Source organism: Linepithema humile, chromosome 2, assembly GCF_040581485.1.
Source record: "Linepithema humile isolate Giens D197 chromosome 2, Lhum_UNIL_v1.0, whole genome shotgun sequence".
Classification (NCBI taxonomy): Eukaryota; Metazoa; Arthropoda; class Insecta; order Hymenoptera; family Formicidae; genus Linepithema; species Linepithema humile.
In genome coordinates this window covers 29,417,984-29,445,926 of record NC_090129.1, presented here as the reverse complement: position 1 = coordinate 29,445,926, position 27,943 = coordinate 29,417,984, and the positions used below count along the sequence as shown (strand labels likewise).

Below are 27,943 nucleotides of genomic sequence, written 5' to 3'. Positions count from 1 at the left end.
ATTTCAAAAAAAAATAATAAAAGTTCTAAAGTTCCCTAATAATTTAAGTAATTCCAAAATATGGATTTTTCTCTGTGTATGCTCATTAATCGTCCTCCTGAATCGCTCGATGCAAAGCTAACGTGATTTGACAAATATAATAGTTAAAAAAGTTGAGAAGAGAACGTAAAATGTTCGAAGAAGAGGATGAAAGATGTGCATCGCGTGACACAGAGCTGCGCTGCGAAAGATGAAGACCTTGATGTCGTGAGGCGCCAGTTCGAGAACACCGACATCGAATATCCAGACGAGACGTTTAAAAACATTCTCGGACCTATCGACCGCCCTATGATTAGTGAACCCTTCATGTACGATAAACGTAACAATTATTGCCGCAACCGGTGATTAAATAAATCTCAATTTATTATTTTTCTCTCTTAATATTATATGCTATTCCTCCGTTTGCAAAAGTTTCGCAGTTTTGCTGAAAATCATTATACAACTGTTGTTCCGATCAGATATTAAATAAACTTTTGCAAGTCCGAGAGATTCAGTTTATGATATCATTCGTAAGTTCATGAATATAAATGAATCAAAGAAATAGCAAACTATAACAGTAACGAAGAAACATTTATTTGACGCTTCTTTTTATTCGCGAAACTTCTGCAAAATCATAACGCAAATACAGTCTCTCGAAACTTGATTTATTTATTACCGATTTTGCGGTTTTCGAAATTTAAAATAATAGAATTCAAAAGTAATATCTTGCTCTATTTTTTAGCTTCATTAAAATCAAATGTTTCATATTCGGCAAAAATATATTGTTATACTTAAAGTATTAAGTAACATCGGATAGCAGAAACTTTGTAATAAATAGCTCGAAGTTGCGGTGTTTTGTTGAATAAACGACCTTCGTGAACTTGCGAACACATAGTAACGTCTCAAAAACTAATATCGATAACGTTGAAGGAAGGAATCTTGCTTTTTTGCACCTTACCTTGTCGAACGTCCGCGTACGGATCACCGACGTCATCCTCATGATAGATCACAGAATGTAACGTCTCGTTTATCTCGTGTGATGGAAAGTAGTAATGCGCCTTTTCCACATACCACGCACCACTTTTCGGTGATACTATCTTCCCGTGGAAGACTCCATCACTGACACTTCCGAACACGTGGCTACCAGGCTCGCCTGAAAACAAAAAAATTTATTTCTGATCAGAAATCTGAAATGTATTCTTGAAGTAAAAATCTTTATAGAATTTTCTCGAAAAGTTTCATCGTTTCAATTTATACAATAAGCAATTGTGAACATTTAAAATGATACAGAAAAAATAGAATGTCTTCTTTTCAATAATGAAGGTAATTCGAGGAATCTCAAATTCTGCAGATGTATTATTCGATTCAAAAATGTCTTCGACGAAACATGCAACGAATATTTTATTCTCGTCTCACTTTGTGCAAAGAAGCCGTTGTCGGCGAAAATATACTCTTGGCGCTAAAAGCAACACTGGAATCGCATCTCTGTTGCGTGTTATGCATGAAAAATATTTTGCGACGCGTTTTCGAGCAATGCATTGAACGTGAAAGGACAGTATTGAATCATTAAACGCGTTGGACAAAACCTGAGCGCATTGTAGATAGCAGGTAAACGACAATAATAGAGAGAATATTCACCAAACGTTCCGCGCGTACATTCTTTTTTCTTTTAGATAATAGATCGCAAGAGAGTAGAGTCGCTCGTACAACCGAGCTTATCACAATTCAAAATTCCTTTTGATGCGAGAACAATAGAAATCTTTCGCTTACAGAATGAAAACGCTCAGTCCAGCATCCAACACCACTGCAAAATTCTTTTTCGCAATTTTGGAGTACAATATTGACATTGTTCTTTAAATTAACACAAAAATATTAAATAAAAAAGTTTCAAACATTATTATAACACACACACATTTATACATTTTCAAAATAGATTACCTTTTGTCCTAAAAAACACTCTTACTTACAAAAAAATATAATAATTAACATTATTAAATCTCATGTTAGTTTATATCGTGCAAATTTATATAAAATTCTCTTGGTTTTCAAACAATTTAAAGATGTCTGAATTCTTATATTAATATTATTAAATACAATTCCTTTACTTGCGTGTCATAAAATTTCCCGCAGAGCGTGACAAACATCATATTTCGAGAGCTTACTGGCAAAGACAGAATGCTCGCACGACTAAGCTCACGATTTTCGGAATTCCTTTTGATCCGCAAAGTGAGGTATGCCTTCTCGCGGCATTATCCGACCGAGGGCTGTAATCGGGTCGCACGGATACACGAGTGAGAGATAAATCGTTCTCCGGCACCTCGTCGCCTTGATCCATAATTTAAAACGTCCCCTTGCGCTCACACACCGAACTCCCGTAAATTATTAGACTGGAAATGAAGGTTCCACCCGATATCAACGCTGACACGCACTTTTGCGTGCCACACCTGGCTATCGGGAAACGTCGCGGAAACGGTACCAGCTACAACGGAGAAACGGTATGGCCTCGTCGAGGCCATATGATGCAGAATGCAACCAGAATGCGCGTCGACGAAGCGAACGTCTCGGCGCACTCGGAGGTCAGGAAGATTGAGTGCCCTGGCATGGTTATAAATTTAAGTACGGTTCTTTGTTTGCACAGTTGAGAGTACACTTCTCTCCACTTCCGTTAAATTTAGTTTATTTTGACGGAAGTTCTTTGAATATCTTGCAGAGAGAGAGAGTAAGGTTAGCATTAAACTTCAGTAACGCATTTTGCGGTAAATTTGGAGAGACTGCTTTCCTTCAGTGGAGATTTGATTAGATTCTATGTTTCACGTTGTAACTTGAGAATGATAAGTATCTCAACAATAAAGCTTCACGTCAAGATTTTACTAAAGCTAACTTTTGATCTTAATTAAAAATTAATATATTCTTTAATTCGCCAAAATCAGTTTATATTGAATAATTATACTTCAATTAAAATTTTAAAAAATATAATTTTTTATATATTAATTTTATTTATTTTTGTTATTCTAAAGTTAATGCATCATAAATCCTGTAAAAGTGGAATTCAAACAAACATTAACACATCAAGAGCACGCGATTTATGTTATTGCAGAATCAGCGTTTTGATATGTTTGGCTTCGATTTCTCTGCACAGCTATAAACCTGCTTTCTTTTCGTGCACATGCAGTCATTTTGTTATTTTTATTAAAAACAATGACGTACTGTTATTTCTTCCGCGGCAAATATTTATAGAGAAAAAAACGCAACTACTATATATAAACATAAAAATTTACATAATTTTATTTTCCAGCTATGTGAGAGTTTCTTGCGAGTAGGAAGTCTCAACGATCGCCGCCGATCGATTCTGTGTAACTTTACATTGCAACCATCATTTAGTATATGAGTATATGGAGCACTGAGAAGACTTGATATCATAATATCGCGATTCTATATTTGGAAAATATCGTGCAACGACGCAAAATCCGAGTCACAGACCTTTAACGTTTTATAGTACACAGAATATCTTTGACGTATACTTTTCTTCAAAGCTAAACTTTTCTTCACGCAAATATGTTCATATAGCTATAAATAATTACGAAAAACTATGCTAAACAACATACTGGAATTGTAAAAGTTGACATCGTTCGATGACAATAACTTATGTCTTATCTATTTCAGATTACATCGTGTATTTTAAAATTCGCATAAAAAAACATTGCATTTTTAAGATCACTAAAACAGTGATGAAAATTCCACGTGTAATCAAAAAACAAAATAGAATCTTGTAATTTTATGATATTGATCTAAATTTTATTTATATGTAAAACATGGCTGGAGGTTTTAAAATTACTTTTATTCACGCTTTCTCACAAACAAATCTAGATCCAATAAATGCAGATAATAGACAAAAGGTTGAAAAAAAATAATTGAGAACGTACCGATTAGGTTACCCTGGTAAATGTGTGAAACGTCGGAGTCGTGCCGTCTCTCTCCCTTGGATCCCTCGATAATTAGATTGCTGCTAAAAGTGGTCAAGTCCCGCTTTAATCGGATGTGGAAGTCCTTGCCGTGCGCGCGGAACTTCAACGTTACAGTGCTATCGCGGTTGATCGACCTCTTCGCCCTCAGGTGACTTCGATGGACCTCCTCGACGGGATATGATAGCGTTTCGTAGTGGCGGATGTACTCGTTCAACCGGCGAGCTGTAACAAACGCAACAATAGGCTCTTTAAGATATGCTGGTAGAAATCTCGATCTTGAATAGTTACTGTTGAATTATGTATGTGATGTCAGCAAGTGAAATATAGCAGAAGCACACTCTTTCATACTGCATTTGAAATTAATTTTCATAAACTTTTCTGTTGAGTTTTATTTAGTTTCCGATTTCGGCCACTGATTTTTATTATTTTTATTTGACTTGTCGCAACCCAAAATACTAAAAAACCTCGATCTATTTCTTCGATTTAAATTGTGTTATGTGAAAATGTAGTTACAAAAATAACGTTACATAAGAACGGCAAATATCGAACACTTTTTCCAAACTTCAAATATCAAAAGATATCATATGTCATTTTACAGAATTTAAAACGTATCCGATAAATAATGATCGGCCGCGAATACGCGTGCGTAAAAACATGAGGAGCTTCTTTAGACATTTGCGAAACCAGGTCGATCGGGTAATTCAACATCTATGGAGCGGATTTCTGTTGTTCTCATCAAAACTCGGCCGCCAGGCGACGCGACGCGTCGCGACGCCAGAGGGACTTCTTTTCGCCTAACAAGCCCCAGCTCGGCTGTCTCATATTGCAGGATAAAATTGCGGAACGATTTGATCGATGTGTTGTCGGCCGAGAGAACCGAATGGCAGGAACCCTCCGGAGATTTGCCGTGAAATTGTGCCGCGCTTAGTAGTTCATCCTCGACTGCGTTAACGAGACAAAGCGCTCTGCGGAGGATGCCCTGGCAGCGGTCCCTCCACACAGTTGATATCGCTCGTAATTTCCGAGGGCGTAGCATGAATTTATATTAGGCAAGACTTTTTTCCTGTGAGTCCAGAGCAACCGTGCGAGACAAAAGGAAAAGGTGACGGCCGCGCTACGTGCAGAGCGTCCCGTAATTCGCGTCTACCGGCGCGAGAAAAGCGTGCGAGCAATCCTCGCCGTGCGGAATCCCAAACGTTTTCCTCCGCGAGACGCGGCGCGACAGTTCTCTCGGAACAACCCCGCCGTAGTATGAATATTATAGAGGGCAAAAATGCACTTTCCTCGTCGCGTCATTTAGCCGATTTCTAAAGAGCGTCTCGCAAGTACCTCGCATTATGCTTTACGAGACGCGCGCTCCCGTCTCGCATTCACGATAAGTGCAATTGCGCAAATGAGTCGGTCGATACCAGACGCATAACTTTTAACGTTGATCATGGTAAATGAGGCACATAATTCTTAATGCTTACGAGTCTGTTTACTGAACAATGCCAAATTGTGTCACACTAAATGAAAATGTCTGATAACACGGTAGATTTCATATCGCGCGCGCAATAAAGGGTTTTTTTATTTTTACATATACTCGTCACAAATATTCTTTCTGCTTTCCAATATTTGTCACGCGATATTATCTTACGAATTTATGATATATTCTCTGTTAAATATAACTTCTATCCATACAGAATCATAAATTCTATGGCAAATTTACGAAGACCGCTCAAAGAGAGCAATCTAAAAAGAAAGAAAAGGAAATTATGCATCTGTGAAGAAAAGCAAGGAAAAGTAGAACCATTTTATAATCAACGTTATTATCTTGACGTCAGAGATATAATTTTATTATGCGAAAGCATTATGTAATACCCTATACCCGAGAAATCATAAAGGTGCTTATGCAAAAGTATTACTTCGAGAGCTATAATTAACGTTCTATTAGAGACGAACCGAGCTTCCTTTTCCTTTCATTTATTTTTAATATTTAATAACATCTTTCAAACGCACTTAGCGCTGTAATTTATAGACATCAAAAGGAATTCTGATACTGAGTGATAATATAACTGAATTATATTTTTAGACATTTCTACGAGAATACGCAGAGTGGAAAAACCGATTTTTATGAAAGCATAAAATCTATACTTCATTTAAGTTCGAGGGGCTAAGAAGAAGAAGGAAAAAAAGAATATTAAGACCCCTCCGGATTTTATTCTCAGACCGTGAAGAACAGAACAAAGAGGAATTCCACGCGGTAAGCTCGAAATAAGCTGATTGTCCACCCTCGTCTAAGGACCCTCGTTCTCATCCGCCGGACCAGGTCATCGGAAAGGGTATGAAACCGAACATAGAAGGCTTATCAGCCGCCGTCCCATCCATCCAACGTTAATGGAAACGTTTCATCGTTCATTTATTACATAATAACAAGATCATGTCAGCCCGTCATGCAATCAATAAAGCGATCACAATTTCTTCCATTGTCCTACAGCATATTTCCAAAAAGAACAATGTAAAAGCTACCAGTATACTACATACCAGAAATCTTTGCCGAAGCGTGGAAATCGAGGAGTTTGCATTTTTATGCGGAATAAATTGGTTTTTAATAAAATTCCGATGAAACACCATTGTATCCCTTTTCAAAATTTTCCATACATGAACAATTTTAAAATAATTATAAAAATGATGTACTAATGTATTTATTAAATTTTGTATTGATAATTGAGAAATCAAATCTTACTATTGTTATTTACCGTTTATTTTGAACATTAGATAAATTTGTAATTTTATTATTATTGAGTATTTTTCTCGTTACTAAACATTATTATTGAATCGCTTTAAAATTCGTTAAAAAATAGTACCTCACCACGGAGAAGCCCATGCATTTCGACAAATACTTTATATCGGGCAAAAAACTCGGGAAACGAGATGCGACTCGCTTCTACATTTCCATCCGTTCTCGAATGAATAGAAGGATTCGAAACGAAACATGAAAACGTATCGACATCTAAAGCTGCAGGGACGCATATGATGCATGAGACAGACTGCAACGACGTACCTTTTTATGCATTGTAGCGGGAGGCGGATCGATACGTATTCGTATAACGTTACTAGTTTATCTCAGAGCGTGAAAATTCCGCTAGCCGTAGCGTGAAGAAATAAATCAAATACGTTTGCATCTTTTCATATAAAAAAATATGGCTATAACGCTTAACGAACAGATGATATTTCAAATGTACGAAATAGCACGATAAAAAATAATAGCTTACATCCTGTGTAACGGTAAAAATAAAATTCTCGTACACTTGTTTTTATAGTTAAACTATATGAACGTCCATATATTTTTTGACAGTTGAATAAAATTAAAATGCAGTTGCGCGAGAGAGTAATGCGTTACCCAAATTTTATCTGACATATTCTAAACAAATCTTTTCACTTTTTGCAATAATTAGATAATGTTCGATAGATAATAGACAGAATAGTTAAACTTTTTTTTGTTATATGCAGTGAAATAACGAAACAAAATAAAAAATGTAAAGTTTCTCTAATAATTCTGTGCCAGAAATGAAGAAAACGATGTCAGGAAATTGAGAGGTATTATTATGCCTTCACTGTAATTTCATCCACCGTTGTAATTCTATTTGCTTTTGAGAAAGCACGCACAACACAACACAATAAGTGAATAAAGCGCGTTCGATAAAACTTTGTTTTACGATACGTCGCAGGAATTGAATGTAAGCAAAAAATCTTTTTCCAATATAACAATTAAAGGCATAAAGTTAAAATAATTAAAAGTTTTGATAATTCGAAATATTGAATAATCAATATGGCAAAATTTTGGTTTATCCAAGCTTGTATAATAATGTAGCTTCACTTGAAAATCTTCGCTTTGTTATTGCGAGCCGTTGTGAATTCGGAACGAGCTCAGGGTTCCTAAATAATACCCGCCGCTATAATTGCGAGCAACTTTTTAAAGTAATATTTATCGTTTTACCAAAGTTTTAATTACGCCCTAATGAACGTTTTCAATATTCCAGCGTTGAAAAAATAACTTCGGCCACGGGGAAAATGACAAAAACCCATCCCGGAGCGGTGAGGCTGTTGTGGTTTCGCAACTACTTTAATGCCGGCGTCGAGGAGAAAGAACGAAAATTGCAGAGAGACGGAGAGAGATGATATCGGAAAATGAGGAACGGCAGCGTCCCTCCCGCTTTCCAATTTTCCGAGCTGTGTCTTCGGCCATGCCGGTATTCTTTCGCGCGAATTGCATCGAAAACGCTCCTCAGAGCACCATGATATTTGGATACGAAGATGAAGAAGCCGTGGGGGGCCCTGAGAACAAAAATGCAAATTGTGTGTCTACCCGATGATACCGGCGGGAACCATCAATCCTCTCGTTGCCGGTTTCGTAACGCAACTAAAGTGCATTGTTTAACTGTCTGAAGTAGTTTGGAGCTTAAAATGACTCTGTGCACTCTGTGTACATAAATTTTTTTACACACAAAATTACATATATTATTTTTCATTTTACGAGATGTTCAAAAATTTCTGTTTTTCTCCGTGCATTGTTATGTTCAAAAATATTTTCTCCTTAGAGAAAATTTAATAATTTTTCACCTTTTTTTTTATTTTTTAATTAGCAACAATTTTGTGGTTGAATAAATTTAAATTTTATGGAACCAATTTAAGAAATTAAATTGTTTGAACGTATTTTAAGCTTACGATCGAAAAATATTGCTATTCGTAGTTCTGTAACCCGGTTTAATTCTGTAATCCTGTACTTCGTATATCTATAAATTCTTCCCGCAATAGAATCTCGGTTTAACGATCCTGTTGAAATCTTATTTTCTTAATTTTGGCTGTGTACAGTACACAGCTGTACATAATTGAGTACAAAATCTGCGGTAATCGCGAGCGGTTGCGAGATCGTCACGTCCACTACGCCGGAACAGAATTAAATCCCAAGGTAACGCGTATCAGATGTGGTTATTGAGGCAAACGGGTCAGCGCACGTGCCATTGTGCTCTTTGACGTTCCGTGGGCGTAAATAGCAGCCCCGTGCCGCCTTTGCATTATCGCGCGATCCGGGAACCGTGTAGATTCCCTTTACCTCGTCGCTATTAAGGTGAAGTGGAGCACAATCAGATGTCTCGTTTGTATGCTAGAATACGTTTATGTGCCATAGGTTACACACACGCATACATCGTTATTCAGTGAAGGAAAATTGAATCATTACTGAATTGGATCATGGTTACGAGATACTATTTGTTGAGATAGGAAAATCGAGGACTTCGTCAATTCGTGCTTCCAGCGCAATTGTATTTTCCGCTTTCACTTAATGTTCAATCTTCGCTAATGAAGACATCGCACGGCCCGGATGCGACTGATTTCTTGGTACGGTAAAATAGCAATCGCGAGACACCGGATGTGGCGAGAACGATACTTCTGCAGTCGAGTATTGCTCTTCGGGCGAAGCGACGATGGTAGTTTCCAAGCTGGCCAGATCCGCTTGATCCGCTGCACCAACCGGTTTCGGAAGGATTTCATTTCCGGACGCGACATTACGCTCTCCCAGCGGATAGAACATCCCGGGTAGGAAAAGTCCTGGTGATTTGAAAAACCTTAAAGCGAAATTGCTTCGGCATCCTCGCGCAGTAGAGTATTACCGCGAAATAGCCGCACGCCGCCGTGGTCCACGTTCACCATTTACTCCGTCTCTCTGATCTTCCGTCGGACTCGACGCTCGTAACGCAGTAATTAAAATGACCAGCTTTAAGCGGAGAATGGCGTCTATACGATGACGCCGACAATGAAATTAAGCCGAGAGCGCGTGGAATTCAATTTTCACCTTTTATCGTTGCATCTTGAGGGATAATATTTCTAAGCTCGTTCAATCCCGACTCTTCGTGCGTTAAAGCTACGCCGCGATTATTATCGCCCACGGCTTGCACGCGGCAGAATCATCTCGCGATTTAGTTTTCTCGTTAAAAAGAAATAAGATACGCTACGTTAGCGTTATCCTATTTCTGACTAACAAATAGCTAAGAATATAACTGAAAATATTAAGTATAAAAAAAATTAAAATATAACTTATTATCTTTATTATCTTTATTAAAATATAACTTATAATCTTTTTTCTTTTTTTTATATTGCATGTGAAAGGAATATGAAAAACTCGTAAAAAACTGAAACCACATACATGAAGAAAGATATCATGTATAAGAAATAAACTATATAAATAACCTGAATTGTTGAATTTTTTTCTAAAGTTCGTTTCAGCATGTCACTGCCACGAAGCGTATCACTTCGGATACGTCGAAGCTCCTAGCTTGCCGGTTACGCCAAATTTAGGTGCCACTTGGAAATGACGGATGACACCGGTATTTCACGAAACTGAACGAAGAGCATGAAAAATTTCAATTTCCATTTTCTACTGAGGAAAAACGCCGTAAAAACTAAATAACCAAATAACAGTCGATGAATTCGAATTTATGCTTCTTCGATATACTTCCTGCGAAATCGTGTCTGGCGTCAATCTATCGACATTTTATGCCCCTCTCCTGTTGTATCATAGAGAGGAACTGGTTTCCGGTAGCCGTTACTATAACATCCACAGGAAACAACGCGCTCAGGAGGGGCGTAACTCGTCACGGACCGATGGATCTCGCGTTGCATGGTTTATGAGCACACACGATGGACACATGGGCCCGTTCGCGATCAATCTCACGCGCCGCATGCGCGTCGCGGTTTGTAGGAACAAAAAAACACCATGATTACGGCTTTTTTCGAAGAATAAACAAAATAACACGGCAACAGTGACGATATTCTCCGAGAACCACAAGCGGAAAGGAGAATGGAGCAAAAAGTACCAGCTGCTACGTATTCCAGTTCAAAATATTCACCCGAATAATGATCGTTGATAACATCGCAAACAATATATTTTAATAAGATTATATGATAAGAATAGAGAAATGTGAAATGTTATCAAATTGAATTTAATTAAGTTATCTATGCCACTGAATCAAATTTAATTAAATCGCGTATGTTATAAAATTAAATTAAATTATTCAAAGAATCATTCATTCGATAAATTCAATTCTGATGATAATATGGATAATTTTTCATAATTAAATATTAATCTTAATTAATATCTAAATCAGAAACAAGACATATGCAAATTTGGTGACGTAAAATGTAAAACATGTAAATGAAACAAATCCGTGAGCTTCAGAGAAAATATAAATTGCCACCGAAAGCTGAGTAATTTAATTTGGGTGCTGCGCAGAATCTCCGAATCGTATATGTATACGTTTCTCCTAACGTTCCACTAACTAATCTACAAACGCATGCGAGGAATTTGCAATCTACAACACCAGAAGTAGCCACTTTTAACGACAATCTCAAAACCGAAATAGAGCTCACGGCTGAAGCTCTTTAGTCTCTCCGCGGTAGACATAAGAGAAGAGACGGAATTACTAACAGATACCGCACAGGCGTAACGCGACAGGACGGTTGCTCACGTAATTAGTATTATTCCTGAAATAGTTTCAAACAATGCGGCGGACAAATAGAGCCGTAGTGCAGAATTAACTAACTTCTAAGCTACTGAATTTCAACGTTTCAAAACTTCCGATGCCTGCAAATCTCGCGCTTCGTTCACATTTAAATGTAACGATCGCGTGATCGTTCCTGCGGGAAAATAAAGCGCACCACGATACGATAAGATTGTAACAGGTCACCGTGGTAATACTAGATATCAAGCATGTACAACACGACGTTCGCGTTAATTATTTAACAGCGATTTCGCTATCACGAAAGATTTCCGCGTGATGAAACGAAAGTTCCATTACAATGAAACATTTATGCGGTTCAAATTTATTTGTCCAGCTTGTATACACTTCTTTTGCGGAAATAGATAATAGCACTGTCAATAGCTTTAAAGTTAAACGAAGATAGAGTGTTTTGTAGTTGCAACTTCCTTCGAGACCGTGATTTATATATCGGGCGATTCTGGAGACTACTTCAGATCAGTTCAGCGTCTTGGTAAACACTCATCGATCGGCTGTAACAAGCTTATAAAAAGTTCGAGACCTAATTAATGGAAATAGTTTATAGAGCATGACTACCCGTCGTCTACACCGTGAATCTGCGGCGACAGTTCTCAATTTATATTGTATTTGCTATTGAGCCATCTGAGACGAAGAAATTTATTATCTTGTATGATAAATGAAACTCGATACAACTTAATGCTACAAAACAAAAAATTAGAAAGAACAAAGATTTCGAATAATATTTTGATGAAAGAAGGATTAAATTTTGCTTCCTTTCAAATATGTGTACGAAACATGCAAATTTTAAAGAACAATGCCAAAGTTAACAGACACTTTAATAATCTGTTCCTTAAAAAAAGTTTTTTATTATTTTTATATATTTTTTCCAAACGTCTCACATTCTCTTTAAGGACGTAAAGTTAGTACTAAAACATGTTTTTGAATCGAAACTTCAACCGTCGTAATTTTACATTATACATAAGATTAATCTAAAAAAATACTTCATTCCGAAAGTTCGTTAGTAGCCGAGTGTCGCAAAAAAATGGTAACGGAGAGTTTGTGCAAAAACGATACGATGAATACTAATATGTGCTCTCACACGTTCAACCACGTTAATTCCCTTCAGATCCATCACGGATAAGACTTCACTTCGCAAAGACCCCGCGCCATCTTTCACTCTCTCGTTCTCTCCCGCGGGTTCTCCCTTTCCACTAAGTTAACGTCGATGTTTACCGAAGTTCGCTCCAGGGACCAAGGATTTACCACCTCGTGACTCGAGGGGTGAAAACAGGGTTGACTACGGTCTACACGTTCGATCAGCCCCACGAGGGGAACTCGTGGAATGTCTTTTCTCCGTGCAACCGGCGTTGCCGCGCGCGCGGGAGCGATTCTCCGATCTACGTGTTGATTCCCGTCGTAAGAGGATCTTGTGTAAGTAAAATGGAAGACGCGTCTGCCTCCTCGCGCTCTTGAAATTCGCATCGTCAAGAATTTAACACCGTCGCGCCGGGATAAGGAAGGGATTTGCCCTGGGCGCACGAACCGAGAATTTACGAAAGCACGAGGTGTCGCTCGAAAAGTAGAACGGACGATGGGTATTTGTCATTATTACACTCGCAGTATTCTCATGTGTGAGACGTACGATAACTAAACGACGAATAGCGCATTTGGCAGTTTTCGCTGAAGTCGAAGTGAAAGTTAAGTCGAAGTGAAAGAACGAAACATTCGAAAATTGAAAAATAAATTACGGAAATAATCAATATTTGCAATGTTAGAGACTTTCTTAATAGTCTGATACGCACATATATATGTTTAAATCAATATCTCTGACTAGAACTGCACAGAACCAACCATGATTAACGGAGAGATAGAGTCGCGATCGACTAAGTTTCCGCTTGTCTCTTGACACTGATAACAAATCGTACATCCGAGTTTATGTTTCAAATGCAATTACGACTGATTACGCATCGAGCTTCAATTGCAAATAACTGAAAATTGAAATTGAAGTTTAACGAAGAAGTATATTTTTGCGATAGTGTGAGCTTCTAGAGAAAACAAAATCAGTGTCTTCGTGTAGAACAATAATTAACGAATGGTTTAAATGTCCCATATCATATAGAACGATCGCCGTCGGTGTAGATCCAGCGGGTGTTAACTGAGAGATCGTAACGACGTGGAGGAGGAATCAATTGACCCAATTTCACGTGCCGGCCCTGTCTACCTCCATTATCTAATTTAACTATTTAGCCGACTGTCCGCGCGTGTACTCCCTCGACCTAGAGGCTTCAGAGAATAATACTTTCGCGCGAGCAAAACTCAACAACCGTCGATTAATGCCGCCCCTTTAGCTCGCGCCGACGATTTAGATTAACTACATATAAGCCATCTCGTGATGCACATATATGCATACATATACATTTATACGCACAACTATATTCGAAGATATCGAGCGACAGAACGGCAATATTTTTCTATTAAAATTTCAAATAGAATTACGCTTGCAATATTACCAATCTGTATGCAGTTATCGATCAGAGCATATTGTCAATTATGAAAAAAAACACCTCTTTCCTATTTGGGACATATCTATTATAAAATTTTATTCTATTTGTTTTTATCTGTTATTTCAATAATTTAAGAATAATAGTATAAAGAATTTTAGGAAAAAAATGTATCTTAAGCTGAAATTGAAAATTTAAAATACAAAAACGAGATATCAAAGTGTAGATCACAAAAACTGTGATAAAATTCTGTTAAAATTTCAGTTAAAATGCAAATATACATTACTGTACAATATTTTATTTTAGAATCATATTTGGAATTTTTGTATTGTTATTATAACTCGCAGCAAGTTTCAAGTTTCAATAGGTTACGCAAGTTACGCTTAACCAAAACTCCACCGTTGTTTGGCAAGAAGCGTAAAGTATGGCCGTAGAGAAGCTTTAATTGAATTAGTTTATAAACACAAGTTTAACATTAGTCTGCTAATTAATGCAACGGTTGGATAATTACGGGAAATTCCCCTTTTTCTCTTATTAATTGCCGCTGAAGCGAATAATGTAACAAAACTGAACGCCTCGACTTTTCGCATGAGTTAGATACATCTCACTTGATGATACCAGCTGTATGATAATAGTTTTTTTAATAGATTAATTCTATAACTGTTAAACAGCCTGCGAATAACGGCGTGTACACTTGTTACAAATTTTGCGAAACATTAAAAATTCGACAAAAAAACTAAAAATGTTGCATTAAAAAATAATGCATACATTTATACTCTTTAAAACGCATTACAAACCACATGCGTTGCGCTCGATTTAACAAAGTCACAAATAGCCATTGACGTAAAAAAAAAGATATTCGAAATTTACGATAAAACATCCATCATTCGTGAACATGTTCCGCGATGCAGGAAGTCCTTGCGACTGACAAACCGCTTCACAAACTTGAAACGTCCATCGTAAAAGCTGTACAGAGGAAAGACAAAAGGGACGCACATGTCACAAGTGATGCTCAGTGTTCCGGAAGTGCATTCAATTTTCTTGCGCGTACAGTCGGCGACATATGTAAAACGAGTCTCGAATCGAGTTTGTGCATGATATTTTGACGGTACAAACGCAGTACTACAAACTAGATATATAGACTCGCGTACACACGACACATACGTGACAAAATGAATTTCCTTTTGAAGGAAAACCGCGTGATGAACCTAATTCATCGAACGCATTAATGAAATAAAAGGTAAATAGCAAAGTCTCTGTACTTTTGTTATCGCCATTAACGCTCTGCTCTCCCGGCAAATGAGATTTAGCGAAATGCTCGCGAAATTGCATTTCGATGATATTATCCTTTTGGAATTTCCAAATACAAGCGGCTCGCTATGACCCACATTTTCCAATATGTAATAATGCTACCTGTTTCGAAATGCAGAAATACAGTGCTGATGTAATTCATTTACGTTTCACGTTTGACAGATAAAAGCTATTCATGCCGCGTAAAGTACCGTGCGGGACGCATAATAAACATTAATCATTTTGTTGATAGAGTGAAAGCTCGTTTCGTTAATAATTTATTCGGGAGATTCGTTATTAACTCTTTCTGAAGCAGATCACAAATCCCTTTCTGTGGAGCTCTTTGTTGAACTATACAGTTCAAAACAAACATAATTATATACAAAATAAATGTATTTTTGTAAGGGGCCTTTCTTTTATTAGAACGGAAAATTTTCAAACTACACTGCAAAATGTAGCACTTGGCGAAGATTTGATGGTTAATCGCGATTATGAAAACTGCGTATCATCGTCATCGTAACGAATCAAAATGCATAATCGCGCTCGACATTCGTTCGATGATAAATAACGTTCCGCCGAGTGCAACTTCGGCTATACATCGCCGTCGCCGATGGTCCTTGCTTCGCTGCGCAAAAACGCGAGATAGCATGCGTGCTGCTCTGGCAGAAGCATCGCGATGAGGGACGCACGCAAGATTTATCGTCCTTCACCGTCTCGCCTCTCTCTCCCTCTCTCGCCAAATGAGTGGACGGTAGCGAGAGAGAGCCCTTTTCCGTTCGGCTCCTCGCTGTCGACATAAATCATCGAGAAGGGGCCTGTGACGTTATTTTAATATTGCTCGTGAATTTCGTACGGACGTGTCCGTTGTCCCACAAACGTCAACTTGCGTTAACATTCGCCAAAGAAAGGGGAGACTACGATCTGTCTTCATACTGATATGTATAAAATTATCTAATCTTAATTATTAAATATATTTTAATAAATCGTGATTACAGATTCATAATCTAGAATCTTACTTTAGCCTCAAGTTTTTCCGTTCGTGATTCACATGTAAAATTCACAATTCTAAGCTAAAAAGCGTAATTGAAAATAGCTGAGAATTCTTGCTGCATTCCATTCATAACTATGGATATATATCCATAGTTATGAACGTCTATGTCGGATTTGATCGAAACAGGCAAATCTTATTCGCGAAAGGATGCATCGCAGCCGACGGAATCCGCGCCAAACGATCGTGTAACCAGAACGCTGCAAAAGAATTTATGGCACGCTTGGTTGCGGGCTCGCTCGACGTCGTCGAGAGGATTAGTGTCGTTCTTCTTGCGCAGCTTCGAGGATTTAATCCCTTAATCACGCTACCGAAGGCGTGCGTTTATCCGCGCGTTTTTCCACTTCCTCGAGGAAGTAAACACGATGGCCAACTCGTGTTCTTCGTTCGCCGGAAAACGATGTAAGTCGATGTAAATTGCCATGTGAACGAGAAACACGAACGAAAACTGGCATCAAACACGATTCGTGGGATGTCAATTTTGTCGTGCTGGTATCCCTGAAAAGCTGCCCGGCTCCATCGATTATCCGATATGCAACAGCAAACAGGTGGGAACCGTGACGCGATGATATGAGTAGACAAAGGGAACAGTTGTCACGACATCGCGAGAACAAGAAGAGACGAGGAGACTGACATGCAGTGAATGCAATGATATTCTCTCAGAATAACATAACAAACCTCGTAACAATACAGATTCAACTGCTTATTGTCTGCAATAAAAGGACATTCACATTGAAATATTTTAATTAATCTGAAAACCTGAATAACACGAGTACAGCTATGTCAATTTAAAATTGAGCAAATGGAAGTTCAAATTAACTGACAATGAGTATCTCCGTATATAATGAAATAAAGAAAGAAACGAAGAAACACGCGTACGTGCCAAAAGATCTTTTTTGAGATATTTTTTTCAGAAAATCCCAGGATAAAGATTTATTAAAAAAAAAAAAAAATTCTTAAAACGTCTATCGCAAAAATTTTGATCTGAAGCTTATGAATGTTTATGTTCGGCTGTGCATCGGATGAACGATTTTGAAAACAACATCACTCCTATATAGCGAAACGAAACGGTGCAGTTTATCGCGCGCGCGTGACTAAAAGTCAAACTTTTATTACGAAAATATTTCGCCATCGTGTATGACGGGCGCATTGCGCGACGTACGTGCAACGATTAAATCTGCCCGGCACCATGGATGCTAGTATTCGGCCATCTGCGGCGTCACATTCATCACGAAGAGCCGATGCACTCGGGGTGGTCGATACATCGATTAGCCTTGCGTACGTGTACTGCTCAACAAACGATATTTATTCTACAGCTTGCCGGGCGTTAATCCGATAGACATTACTTTTCTTTTCAACGTAAATCGTCTCGGTGTATATATACAAGATTTATCAGAGAAACGTCGTATGTTTTTTTTTTGGTATGTAAATAGCAAAAACGAGGAACATTGCCGATAAATTCAATGTAGACGAATGGAGAGCAGATATCAACTTAAAATGTGAAAAATAATAAATTTAAACTCTAATTCAGTTTAAAAATACGTTGATTCGACTATTAATTATAAAAATGCAACATAGAAAACGAAATTATAATGAAAAACGTTTGAGGAATAAAGAAAAGTAAAATTTAAAGACTGATATTTGCTTTCACACCCAACTATGGCCTTCAAGCTCTTGTTTTTATTTTTGTGATATTGAATATTTCAGTTAAGCCTGTAACACACATTTTGTTATAAAAAATATGTATAAAATAATAAAAAAATTTATACAATATTTATATGATACGTTTTGTAAACCGTTTATCAAAAGAGGAAATTTTATATATAAATTTTTCTACTTAATGTTTATAAGAAATTAAACAAAGTATATTCATTCTGAAAATTATTAATGGCTATAATAATTTTCCTGCTTGAGTTGTATTTTATTATTTACGTCATATATATTGAATCACTTTTGCCCGTACCGATATGCGTTAACGACTTATCGCCTACTAAAGAGGCAGCTTTCCCCGGAGGAAATATAATTATACCGCCATCGGCAGAGGAACACGGCGCGAATGTACTTTGAACTCGCAACACCATTAGTGCAGAACTAGACGGTCGATGATCGCATTACAGCTTCGCACGAGATTTTACGCGAGGCGCGTGGGATGTAAATTCATTAACCGATTACGGACAATATGCGCGAAACGGAAACGTCGGCCGCTGTTAAGTTCAGCCACTCGCACGATAATGCAAAACCACATACTTATGTGTGTGTTTGATTCCATCTGAACGACGAATGCTGATAAATATATTTCTAGGACGCTGATAAATACAATTCGAATCCACCCGTTTCCACCGTAAACTGGTTATTATTCAGTTGTAGTGCTTTAAGTTTCCAGTCGTTATTTATTAACGCGATAATAGCGTTCAAACTCAGAAGCAATGCAGATCATAATGCATTTGCTATTGATTTTAGTTATCAAAGTGTTTCTGCACTTGTTTTCTCGATTTGTGAAAAATATTGAACTTTGACTCGTTAATTATTTTTGAAAAAAATAAGCAGATCAAGCATCAACGAGTAAGATGTGGTGCTCAAGTGAAGGAAAAAAAAAAAAATAATAAAACGTACGTCTTATTCCCATTGTAACATCGACCTCCGTATTTCAAAGCATTCTAGATCCAGACGCGACTTACCGTAAGTCCGCCGTAAGAGCGGAAAACCCGTGAGAGCGGCGAGCGTTGCGGTTTCGCGCCTTGACGGATTAACGGTTACTTAAACGTAAAGGATCGTTAATTCGTGGCGACGCCAGGATAGAAATCGCGCACCTCCCTCGTTACCATCGAGAATTAAGGGACCGCACCGCGCTCGTTCGTTCGCAAGGAACTCCTCCTTAACCTTTGAGCACCTGTGCGCGCACGTACATGTGCATCTGTGAGCGCATTGTGCTAATACTAGGAAATGCTTTTCGAGGACTACATTGTCGACGGCGGCGCACTTAGTCTGGATTACCGGTGGAAGTGCGAGAATGGAGAGGAGTTCGCCCGAAAAGTATAGCCGACTCCGTAGTCCTGTGAAAGCGATGGAGACTCGCCTCGATTAAATTGATTAAAGCTGCTGTGTAGAACTTTTCTGATCTCGAGATGAGATCTCACAAAACGCTTGAAACAGTACGATTCTAGAATCGGGAGCCTTTAGATGTACAGATAAGTTACCATACTTAAAGAAATCCGTGATACTTTCATAACTATTAATCATATTTAATGAAGATCAATGATTCTTTCAAAAAAGAATTTGACCAACCGACTGGCTATTCCTTAAAAAGAGATATCATCGATAATAATATGCTAATTTACATTAATTTAGAACAATAATTCTCTTGACGAGTCATCTTTTTCTTTATCCAATTTTATTTTGTTATACTAAACTTTACAAACGCATAACAGACGCATAAGATCTTAAAATTTGCAAATGTTTATAACATTTATCAGATAGCACTGTGGCTTTTTTAAGTTGCAACATTATGAGTATAAAAAATACAAAGACGCTGATAAAACACTAGCAATTTTTTAATGTACCATGCTTCAAGCGCCGTTGATTAATTTTTCATCTAGAGATGGCGAGCTGTTGTTCTTCTCGCCAAGGAAATAATGCTGTTTTCATGTTATTCTATTTATCAGAATCACGCGTCTATATATTCTACAGTATATAAAAATAACCGTCGATGCAGTTCGTACATAACTATTCCGTGTAGATTTTACTTAAATTCTATATAAGGAAGATAGCCTGATCTGTATAGTTGTTCTAAGAAATACGGTGGAAACATGAAAAGAGCTGGAGGTGACAAAATTTCCGGCGGATGAGAAACAACGGGCAAGACGGCAAACAACAAGTTCTCAATTTCTTTCTCCGTCTTTTCGCTCTGCTCCGAGAGTTTCTCACTGCAAATGTAAGTCGCTCTGTATTTCTATGAAACAATAAAAGCGAGCGAACACGATATAAAGGAATAAAAAAATTCTATTCGAAGTAATCGATCTCTCAGAGTAACTATAAAAAACTCTTACCAAATTCAGCAGATAAAGTTTACTGCAGACTCAATGTTACCCGTAAAATTTCAGAATTTTTACGTTTTTTTAATCAATTATTTTAAATGTGCCTCAATCAGCGAGATCATTGCTTAACATTTCAAAATATGACATAATTTCTTTGCCCTCTCCCCCTCCCTCCACCTTTCTTTCTCCCTTCCCTTTCTTTTTTATTCTTTTTTCCTTTGTTTCTCTTTCCCTCCCTCTTTTTTCTTCTTTTCTCTTTTTCTTTTTTCCTTCATTTCTCATTCTCCATCTCTCTCTATCTTTTCCCACTTGTTCTCTCTGTTATTCTTTTTCTCTTTCCATTTCTTTTTTGCCTTCTCTCTTTCACTCTCTCTCTCTCTCTCTTTCCTACTTTTCCTCTCTCTCTCTCTCTCTCTCCCTCCCTCTCTCTCTCTCTCTCTCCCTATTTTCCCTCTCTCCCTTTTTTTCTTCTTTCTCTTTTTCTCCCTCTCCCTTTCTCTGTCTATCTATCTGTCTTTCTGTTCTAGAGAGAAGATACGGAATTTACGTCGGAGAAAATTACTTCTAGGTTCACGCTTTTCTGTCCGTTTATTGCGCCAAGTTATTTTCAGTCTGTTGCTCCTAGCATTTGAGTTAACTGACCCTTCAGATCGCGTCGATCAAATGTATTCTATGATGTAAATTACGCTCTTAAGTGCCAGACTTCTCGTTGCCAAATGTCTATCAATAATCGATTCCGCGTACTGTCTCAGTAATAAAGAAACATTGAGTACGAGCAAAAGACAAAATAGCTTATTAAACATTTCGTTCTGAACTAAATTAAAAATGATTTCAAAAATTCCAAAATTGAATGATGTGCCTTTGCTTGACTGCTGAATCAGACGTGATGCTATCAAAATAAATGCAGAATCGTGAGAAGAGTCAATAACACCACATGAAATGTTACTTTTCACTTCTTCCTTAACAAGTTCTCAACGCTAATCAAACCTTATCGCGCATTAGAAAAAATTATGCAATTACAAGTTCCGCAATAACGTGCGAAACTTTTCGTTCTCCCGTTTTTCATTTGTGCAAAATAGGAAATTATGCGATCGACATAGAGATGCGCTTCACTATTGCGTGAAAAGGTACATCCGCGGTATGACTCGCCTCATTAGTCGCGGATTTTCCCGCTATGGCGCAAATCCCTCGAACATGATGCAGCCGACCGGATCTCATATGTTCCGAAATTCCTCAAAGGAAGATAATCTGAAGCTCGCACCGCTGCGGAGTAATAACGCGGCCGTGGCTCGTTATTAGCATAAGTGCTGAGAGCGGGCGACGACAGCGAGCGAAGGAACGAAACATCAGGAGAGACTATCAAACACGCCACTGGATATACACCGCGGAGCGCAAACCGTGCAGATAGCATCTATAAAACAAATGTCTGCGGTTTCGTGTTAGCGGAGCTTCAGCGTTTCGCGTTTAATTAAAAGCGAAGCAATAAACGTGTATATATACGCGGTGTCGTGGAATTAGCGGAAAGTGGACGGCACGACGTTGCTCCTTACGAAGTGCGGAGTCGATTGCACGATTTTTTACACATAACTATTTATTTATTTTCAACATATAGAAATATTTTTTCTAGCGATCATTTTTATTTTGCCACGACTGACAATAACAAATCGAATCTTTTTTCGTTACGAGATAGCTTTTTTCATACTTTTTTTTGTCTTTTTTTCTCTCTTTTTTTTATATATCGAGGTTTCAATTGCTTTGATCATTGCCGCAACAATAGTTTTTCCACAAAATAGATCTGCGCGCTTCGCAACCGCACTACACTTATCTCTTTAAAAGTGGTAACTTTTAATGCAACCCTTATCGACGCCAGTAGTTGCCAAGTCATTTGAAGCAGTTAAAACTAAATTATGTAATTTGCATCCATCTTAGTTTATCTTACAATATAAAATATTACCCGTTTTGTAACGTAAGATTATTTAAAACTACGAAAAATATAATGCTTTTGCAATAACATACTTGAACTGTTACAAAATTGCTAAAAAAAAAATAATTAATTCATAATTTCACATTCAACCAAAAGTCTTCGTCATTATACACCAACAATAATAAACTTGTTATAAATATTTTTAGTAAACTACGTCTAGTACTATCACTCTTTTAAGATTTTCAACAATTCTTGAGCAAGTCTTTCTTTGTTTCCATCAACGCAATTAAGAATGAAGATTTATTGGCGCGTAACACGGCACGACAATGGGATCGGAATTCCGCCAACAAGTCAAAGGAAACGCAGAAGATCGCTGAACTTTCTGCACACGTCAGCTGAGGACAAATTAAAAAATGCCTGGAATTGTCGCTTTTATATATATCTTCAATGCTATATTCTATAATTCAGCGAGCAAAACCGAAATAACACCGGCTAAATAAAGCACACAAGCACTTTTAAATAATCACAGCATTATTCAACCGAATGTCCGACTTCGAAAAGAATCGAAGACAAAAATCGTAAAGCTTACAAAGGGAAATCAAGAATCAAGATAAATTTATCGCGCTCGACAACTACAAAGTCAATTTTCAGCTTTCGAAGTCGGAGACAGCGGATATAAACGGACGCGCGAGGATTGAAGATGGCAAAACACGATGGAGATAGAATCTATTCGCTCGTTCTCGTTGCCAGGGGTTACCAGAAACGAATTTTAATTTCGACACAGGTTCTCGTCTCTCTGCGCTTCTCTCCGTCTCGTTTCTCCTTCCTTCTCTCTCTCTCTCTCTCTCTCTCTCTCTCTCTCTCTCTCTCTCTCTCTCTTGCCTCTCGATAAATAACGATGCGCCGGTACGTGAAGTACCACGCTTATGAAATTCGACCGTTCGCCTCGGTAACGAAGTTAGAATAGAATGCCGCGATGGATAATACGCCGAATACATACATATATGCGCGATGCAATTTATCTCTAGAAATGCACCGCCGTTACCACGCGTCGTTTTGAGATGCGCCGCGTTTCTCTCGATCGATACGCGCGACTCCACACGGCATCCGCGAGGGCGAGAAACTCACACACGGCCGGAAGATCGATATCCATCCTCCCGTCGCGAGCGGCATGCCGAATGCAAGTGCTGTGACACAACTGCATCCCGCGCTCGCGCCATTACGCTACGAATCCGCGCGACTCACTGTCAAATTCCGCATGCAGGCAGACTCATCCCCGGCGTATAGTGGAGATTGACGGCGCGAAGCCTCCCAATCTCCTTAGTCACGTGAAATTTGACTACGAGGTACGTGTGCTCGCATCGCTGCAACGTAACGACGTTGAAACATGAGACGCTAAACTATCAGGCATGTTTACGCCGTCACGGCGTGTTACTGCCAGTATATTCGAGATTTATAGGGGAGAATCGAATTTATGAGGGTTTTATATGGCAATTCGGAGAGAAGACGCGCGCAAATTGGGACCGCTACATAAATTGGACGACTTCGATTTCTCGAATGGGGGTGCCAGCTGCTGTCTTTAGTAACGGCAACTTGAAATCGGTGCCTGTGATGCGGCGACATCTGTTCCTCTCTTTACTCTTCTCTCCTCTTCCATTTATTGACATATCAATTAGATGACATATACATAATTCTCTCCAAGATGTATAAATTTCATTGAAGCACATTAGTTAGATACATGTAGATACATATGTAAATGTTAATATCTTTTTACTCAATCCTGGATGTCGGGAAATATTTTGAAAAGTATTACAGTTAGAATTTTGCTGCGGAATACGAAAGAAGAGGTCTCTCCTTTTTCTTCGAAGAACCAATTTAGACAAATCTCAGCAATCCAAATGATTTCCGCTTGTATCTCGCGTCTGAGCGACTCCGTAAAAAAAATCTTGGTTATAATTGTCTGACTCTTGAACGGCAAACGAGAAACAACGAAGAAGAGAGGTTTAAACGCGAGTAGTAAAGGTCGTCGGAAAAAGCCAGACGACCGCGACAAACTAAGTGTTAGAAAGCACGATGATAATTTGAGCGCTTCTGTAATGTATTTGTGTTAAGAGCGAGACGGTCGCGCGCGCGCGCGAGAATATTATAAATGTGAGTAACGGGAGAGGGGGATGGAAAAGGTGCGGCTGCAGGGTAGCAAAACACGATTATGTCTTCTCACGGCCCAGCCGAGATGTATCGCTTACCGCCGACTACAGAAACCTCAACCGCTATTCTCCACGGACTGGAAAAAAGCACATTCAGCGAGAAACGGCGTGTTTCATTAGAAAAGCTCGCAAAATGTTTGAAAATCTCGCACTTCTTGCAGAAAAATGTATATTTGCACTCTACTGTGCAATAAAGGAAGTGGATATATCCTCGCTAAATTGAAAGAGTTTAAAATCTAGCATGTCAATCATTGCTTTAAAAATCACTTTAACATAAATTCGTCACAGAGAAAATGGTCTCGTCATATTTTTCATTGCTGCTTTTATAAAATTAAGGTACATTTGCACTCTACTGTGCGATAAACAAAGTAAATATATCCTCGCTAAATTGAAAGAGTTTAAAATCTAACATGTCAATCATTGTGAAAATCTCTTTAACATAAATTTGCCGCAGAGAAAATGGTCTCGCCATATTTTTCTTGCTGCTTTTATAAAATAAGTCCTCAATAAATAATATTTTTCATTCTGTTATGTACTTTATTCACATGTACTTTATTCATGTTGATATAACATATTTTTTAGTTGAACATGAGATATCCAATTGTGAATGTTTGTCATTCAAATAACATATTAGATATCGATATCATTTCTGAGAAAAATATATTTTAAATAAAAGTTTTTATTGAGACAACTAAATTCCCTTCATTTTAATAGTATTTTTGTAATGGCTATCTAATAATCATGTAGAATGAAATTTTTTTTAGATAGTTACATGAAAAATTAACTGCAAAAAATTAACTGTAATCTCAAATGTCATTTATCATTAGATACAAAATTGATTATTCTATCTTTTGCGCTTTTTTTGCTTCACGTTTCTATTTTTTATGATTTAATAATGTGTCTAAAATATCGTGTATGAAATTATCTCATCATATATGCGACGATAAATTTTACATCATCGTACGATGACTTTATATGTGTAAAAGACTTGCGATATTATAAGCAACAGAGGGTCTCGCTAATTCTGTAAGTACCTCTACATAAAAGTTATGGGTCAAGTTATTTATAGCATAATGATCATATGAGAACACGAAGATACATAGTGGGTAAAGCAGTACGGTACTATACGTGTCTATACTCGCCCTCGCGGAAGGGATCTGAGCTGAACAAACCGTGAGGAGAATGTTGTCCGAGAGAAGCGAGGGGGCGTAAAGAGGGTTGCGAGCGAACGGAGGTTTACAATGTAACCGGGGGGGGCAGGGATGAAAGGCGTGCACGGGAATCCCATGAAGCGGCAGATATAAGGCCGAGGTAAACTCGCGGACGTGTCGGGGTCGCACCATTAAAGCACGTTCACAACGAGTCGACTCGCAGCACGTATTTCGTCCAACCTCATTTATGCAGATGCATTCCTTGCCATGAAAAGAAGAAAAAAAAAGAACAGTTTTCGCCATTTGCATAAATGGGACGGACATCCCAAGTAATTCACAAATACGATCTAAAGACATCGTCATTTGGGAAAGATTTGATTTATAGTCTCGCAATTATTAATTTTTCTATAATTTCATAAGTTAAATTTTGTTACGATCAAATATTTGATAAATTATACATATCGATGTTAATCTTACTGGACTTGGTTTTACGATTGTTGATTTTGCGCAAATTTATTGTACACAGTAGAGTTATTCTGTCACATGATATAGTACTGTCACATGAAAAATATACAAATGAATAAAAAAGATACACTTCAAATTTCATCGTTTATTTTACAAATATTGTAAAATATGCAATTTTAATGAGTCGCGAGTATCGCCAAATTTTTTGAGTGGATGTATCATTACCCGTATTTATTTTTTCCATATTAGCCAGAATAATATTTTTCGCGAATATCAATACGTTTGTCGATAACATCCGCCAAGCTGATCGGGTCATTTCAAATTTGTCGCGAATCCATGTTGAACTGCAAATATTTGCTTAATTTCGACACCGTTCGATTTTACGCTATGCATTATAGCAATATAACGAGATTCTACAATCATATCGACGAGAATGAAATATTTTACGGTGGCCGGTATTTTTGCAGAGAGAGGCACCCCACTGCAAAATGATAATGTTGAATAATTACGTGGAGTATTACAGAACGTGCGTAACGCGGTTAAAGTATTTATGTCATCTCGTTCGAAATATCGAACCCTGTGCATAAATTAGATAAACGAATAATTACGTGGAGTATGACAGAATGTGCGTAACGCGGTGAAAGTATTTATGTCATCCCGCCCGAAATATCGAACTCTATGCATAAATTAAATAATCGAATAAATAATAATTTAATATGCAATATTACTAAATATCGTGTGGCATGTAATTTGCAATAATGCCAGGCGTACACTAATATATTTTATAACGTTTGCATGAAAGTAGCTCTTAACAAATTATATAGTACACTAGAGTAATTTTCTTCATTATTTATAAGAACATGTAAATAAGCGGTCACTGTTTTCAATTATAATTGGTCATGATACGTTATCGTGCGGTCTCATAAAAAATGTTTTATATTCACAATAGCACAAACCTCTTAAAAATAAATACTATGATCAATCACATTCAGCTTTTAATGCTTCCTATTTATGCATAAAATTGAATTTTTACAATAATTTCAATCTACGATATTACACGATAATAAATAAAAGAAATCAACGCTCGTATTAATCGAAGAATCTCTTCGACATTATTTGTGGGGAATAACACATTCATATATAATAAGTAAAGTAACAATAAAGCAAATAATGATTAATGCAGAAATAATAGAATCGTCGAATAGAAATATTATGGAACAACATCTCGGTGCACGAATCTGAATAAATTGTTGGAAAGTATTTATTATTTTTTTATCGAGTAATTATCATTATTATTTACGACAAACTGCAAAATAAATTTTGCGCGTTTAACGAGTGTTATTGTATATCGTTTAATTTTAACACCGCTATCGAGAAAACGCGTATACGCGACTTGGTGAATCCGCAGAACGAAGTGTCCAGTTACGTGCAATGGCCTGTATCGAATGTTATAGTTTCACACGGAACTAATTGAACGTATCGATTGCAACAAAAGCCATCCTGACACGCGTTTAATATTGCTTTATTACGATAATGATTACCTTTACCATTTGTGTCGTGACAACGCAACAAAAGGTTTTTGCAGTCATTTGAGGTAAATTGCATTGTAAAACTTTCATTAAAATAAAAATTAAAATAGACTCTCTTTGTATCCAAACTCGTATCTTGCGCAAAATTCGACGCATGTTAAAACATTACTCATGTCATTTTCTAGGTAAACAGCTGCTATAATAAATCAGATAAAACATTAAAACATTGCGTTCTCACGCAATCTGCTTCATCGCAATCGCATTATCGCGCTGTCA

General features: G+C 37.6%; 1 protein-coding gene across 3 annotated transcripts in view; it reads right to left on the bottom strand.

Moving 5' to 3' along the window:
- Positions 1–27,943, bottom strand: part of kuz (zinc-dependent metalloprotease kuz) — a 114,705-nt gene that overhangs the window by 11,830 nt on the left and 74,932 nt on the right. For all 3 annotated transcript variants that reach the window (XM_012373490.2, XM_012373491.2, XM_012373492.2), the window contains exons 2-3: positions 3,942–4,205; positions 977–1,171 (exon numbers count right to left, since the gene is read on the bottom strand). In XM_012373490.2, coding sequence (XP_012228913.1) covers positions 977–1,171; positions 3,942–4,205 — 459 coding nt within the window. The remainder of the gene's footprint in view (positions 1–976; positions 1,172–3,941; positions 4,206–27,943) is intronic.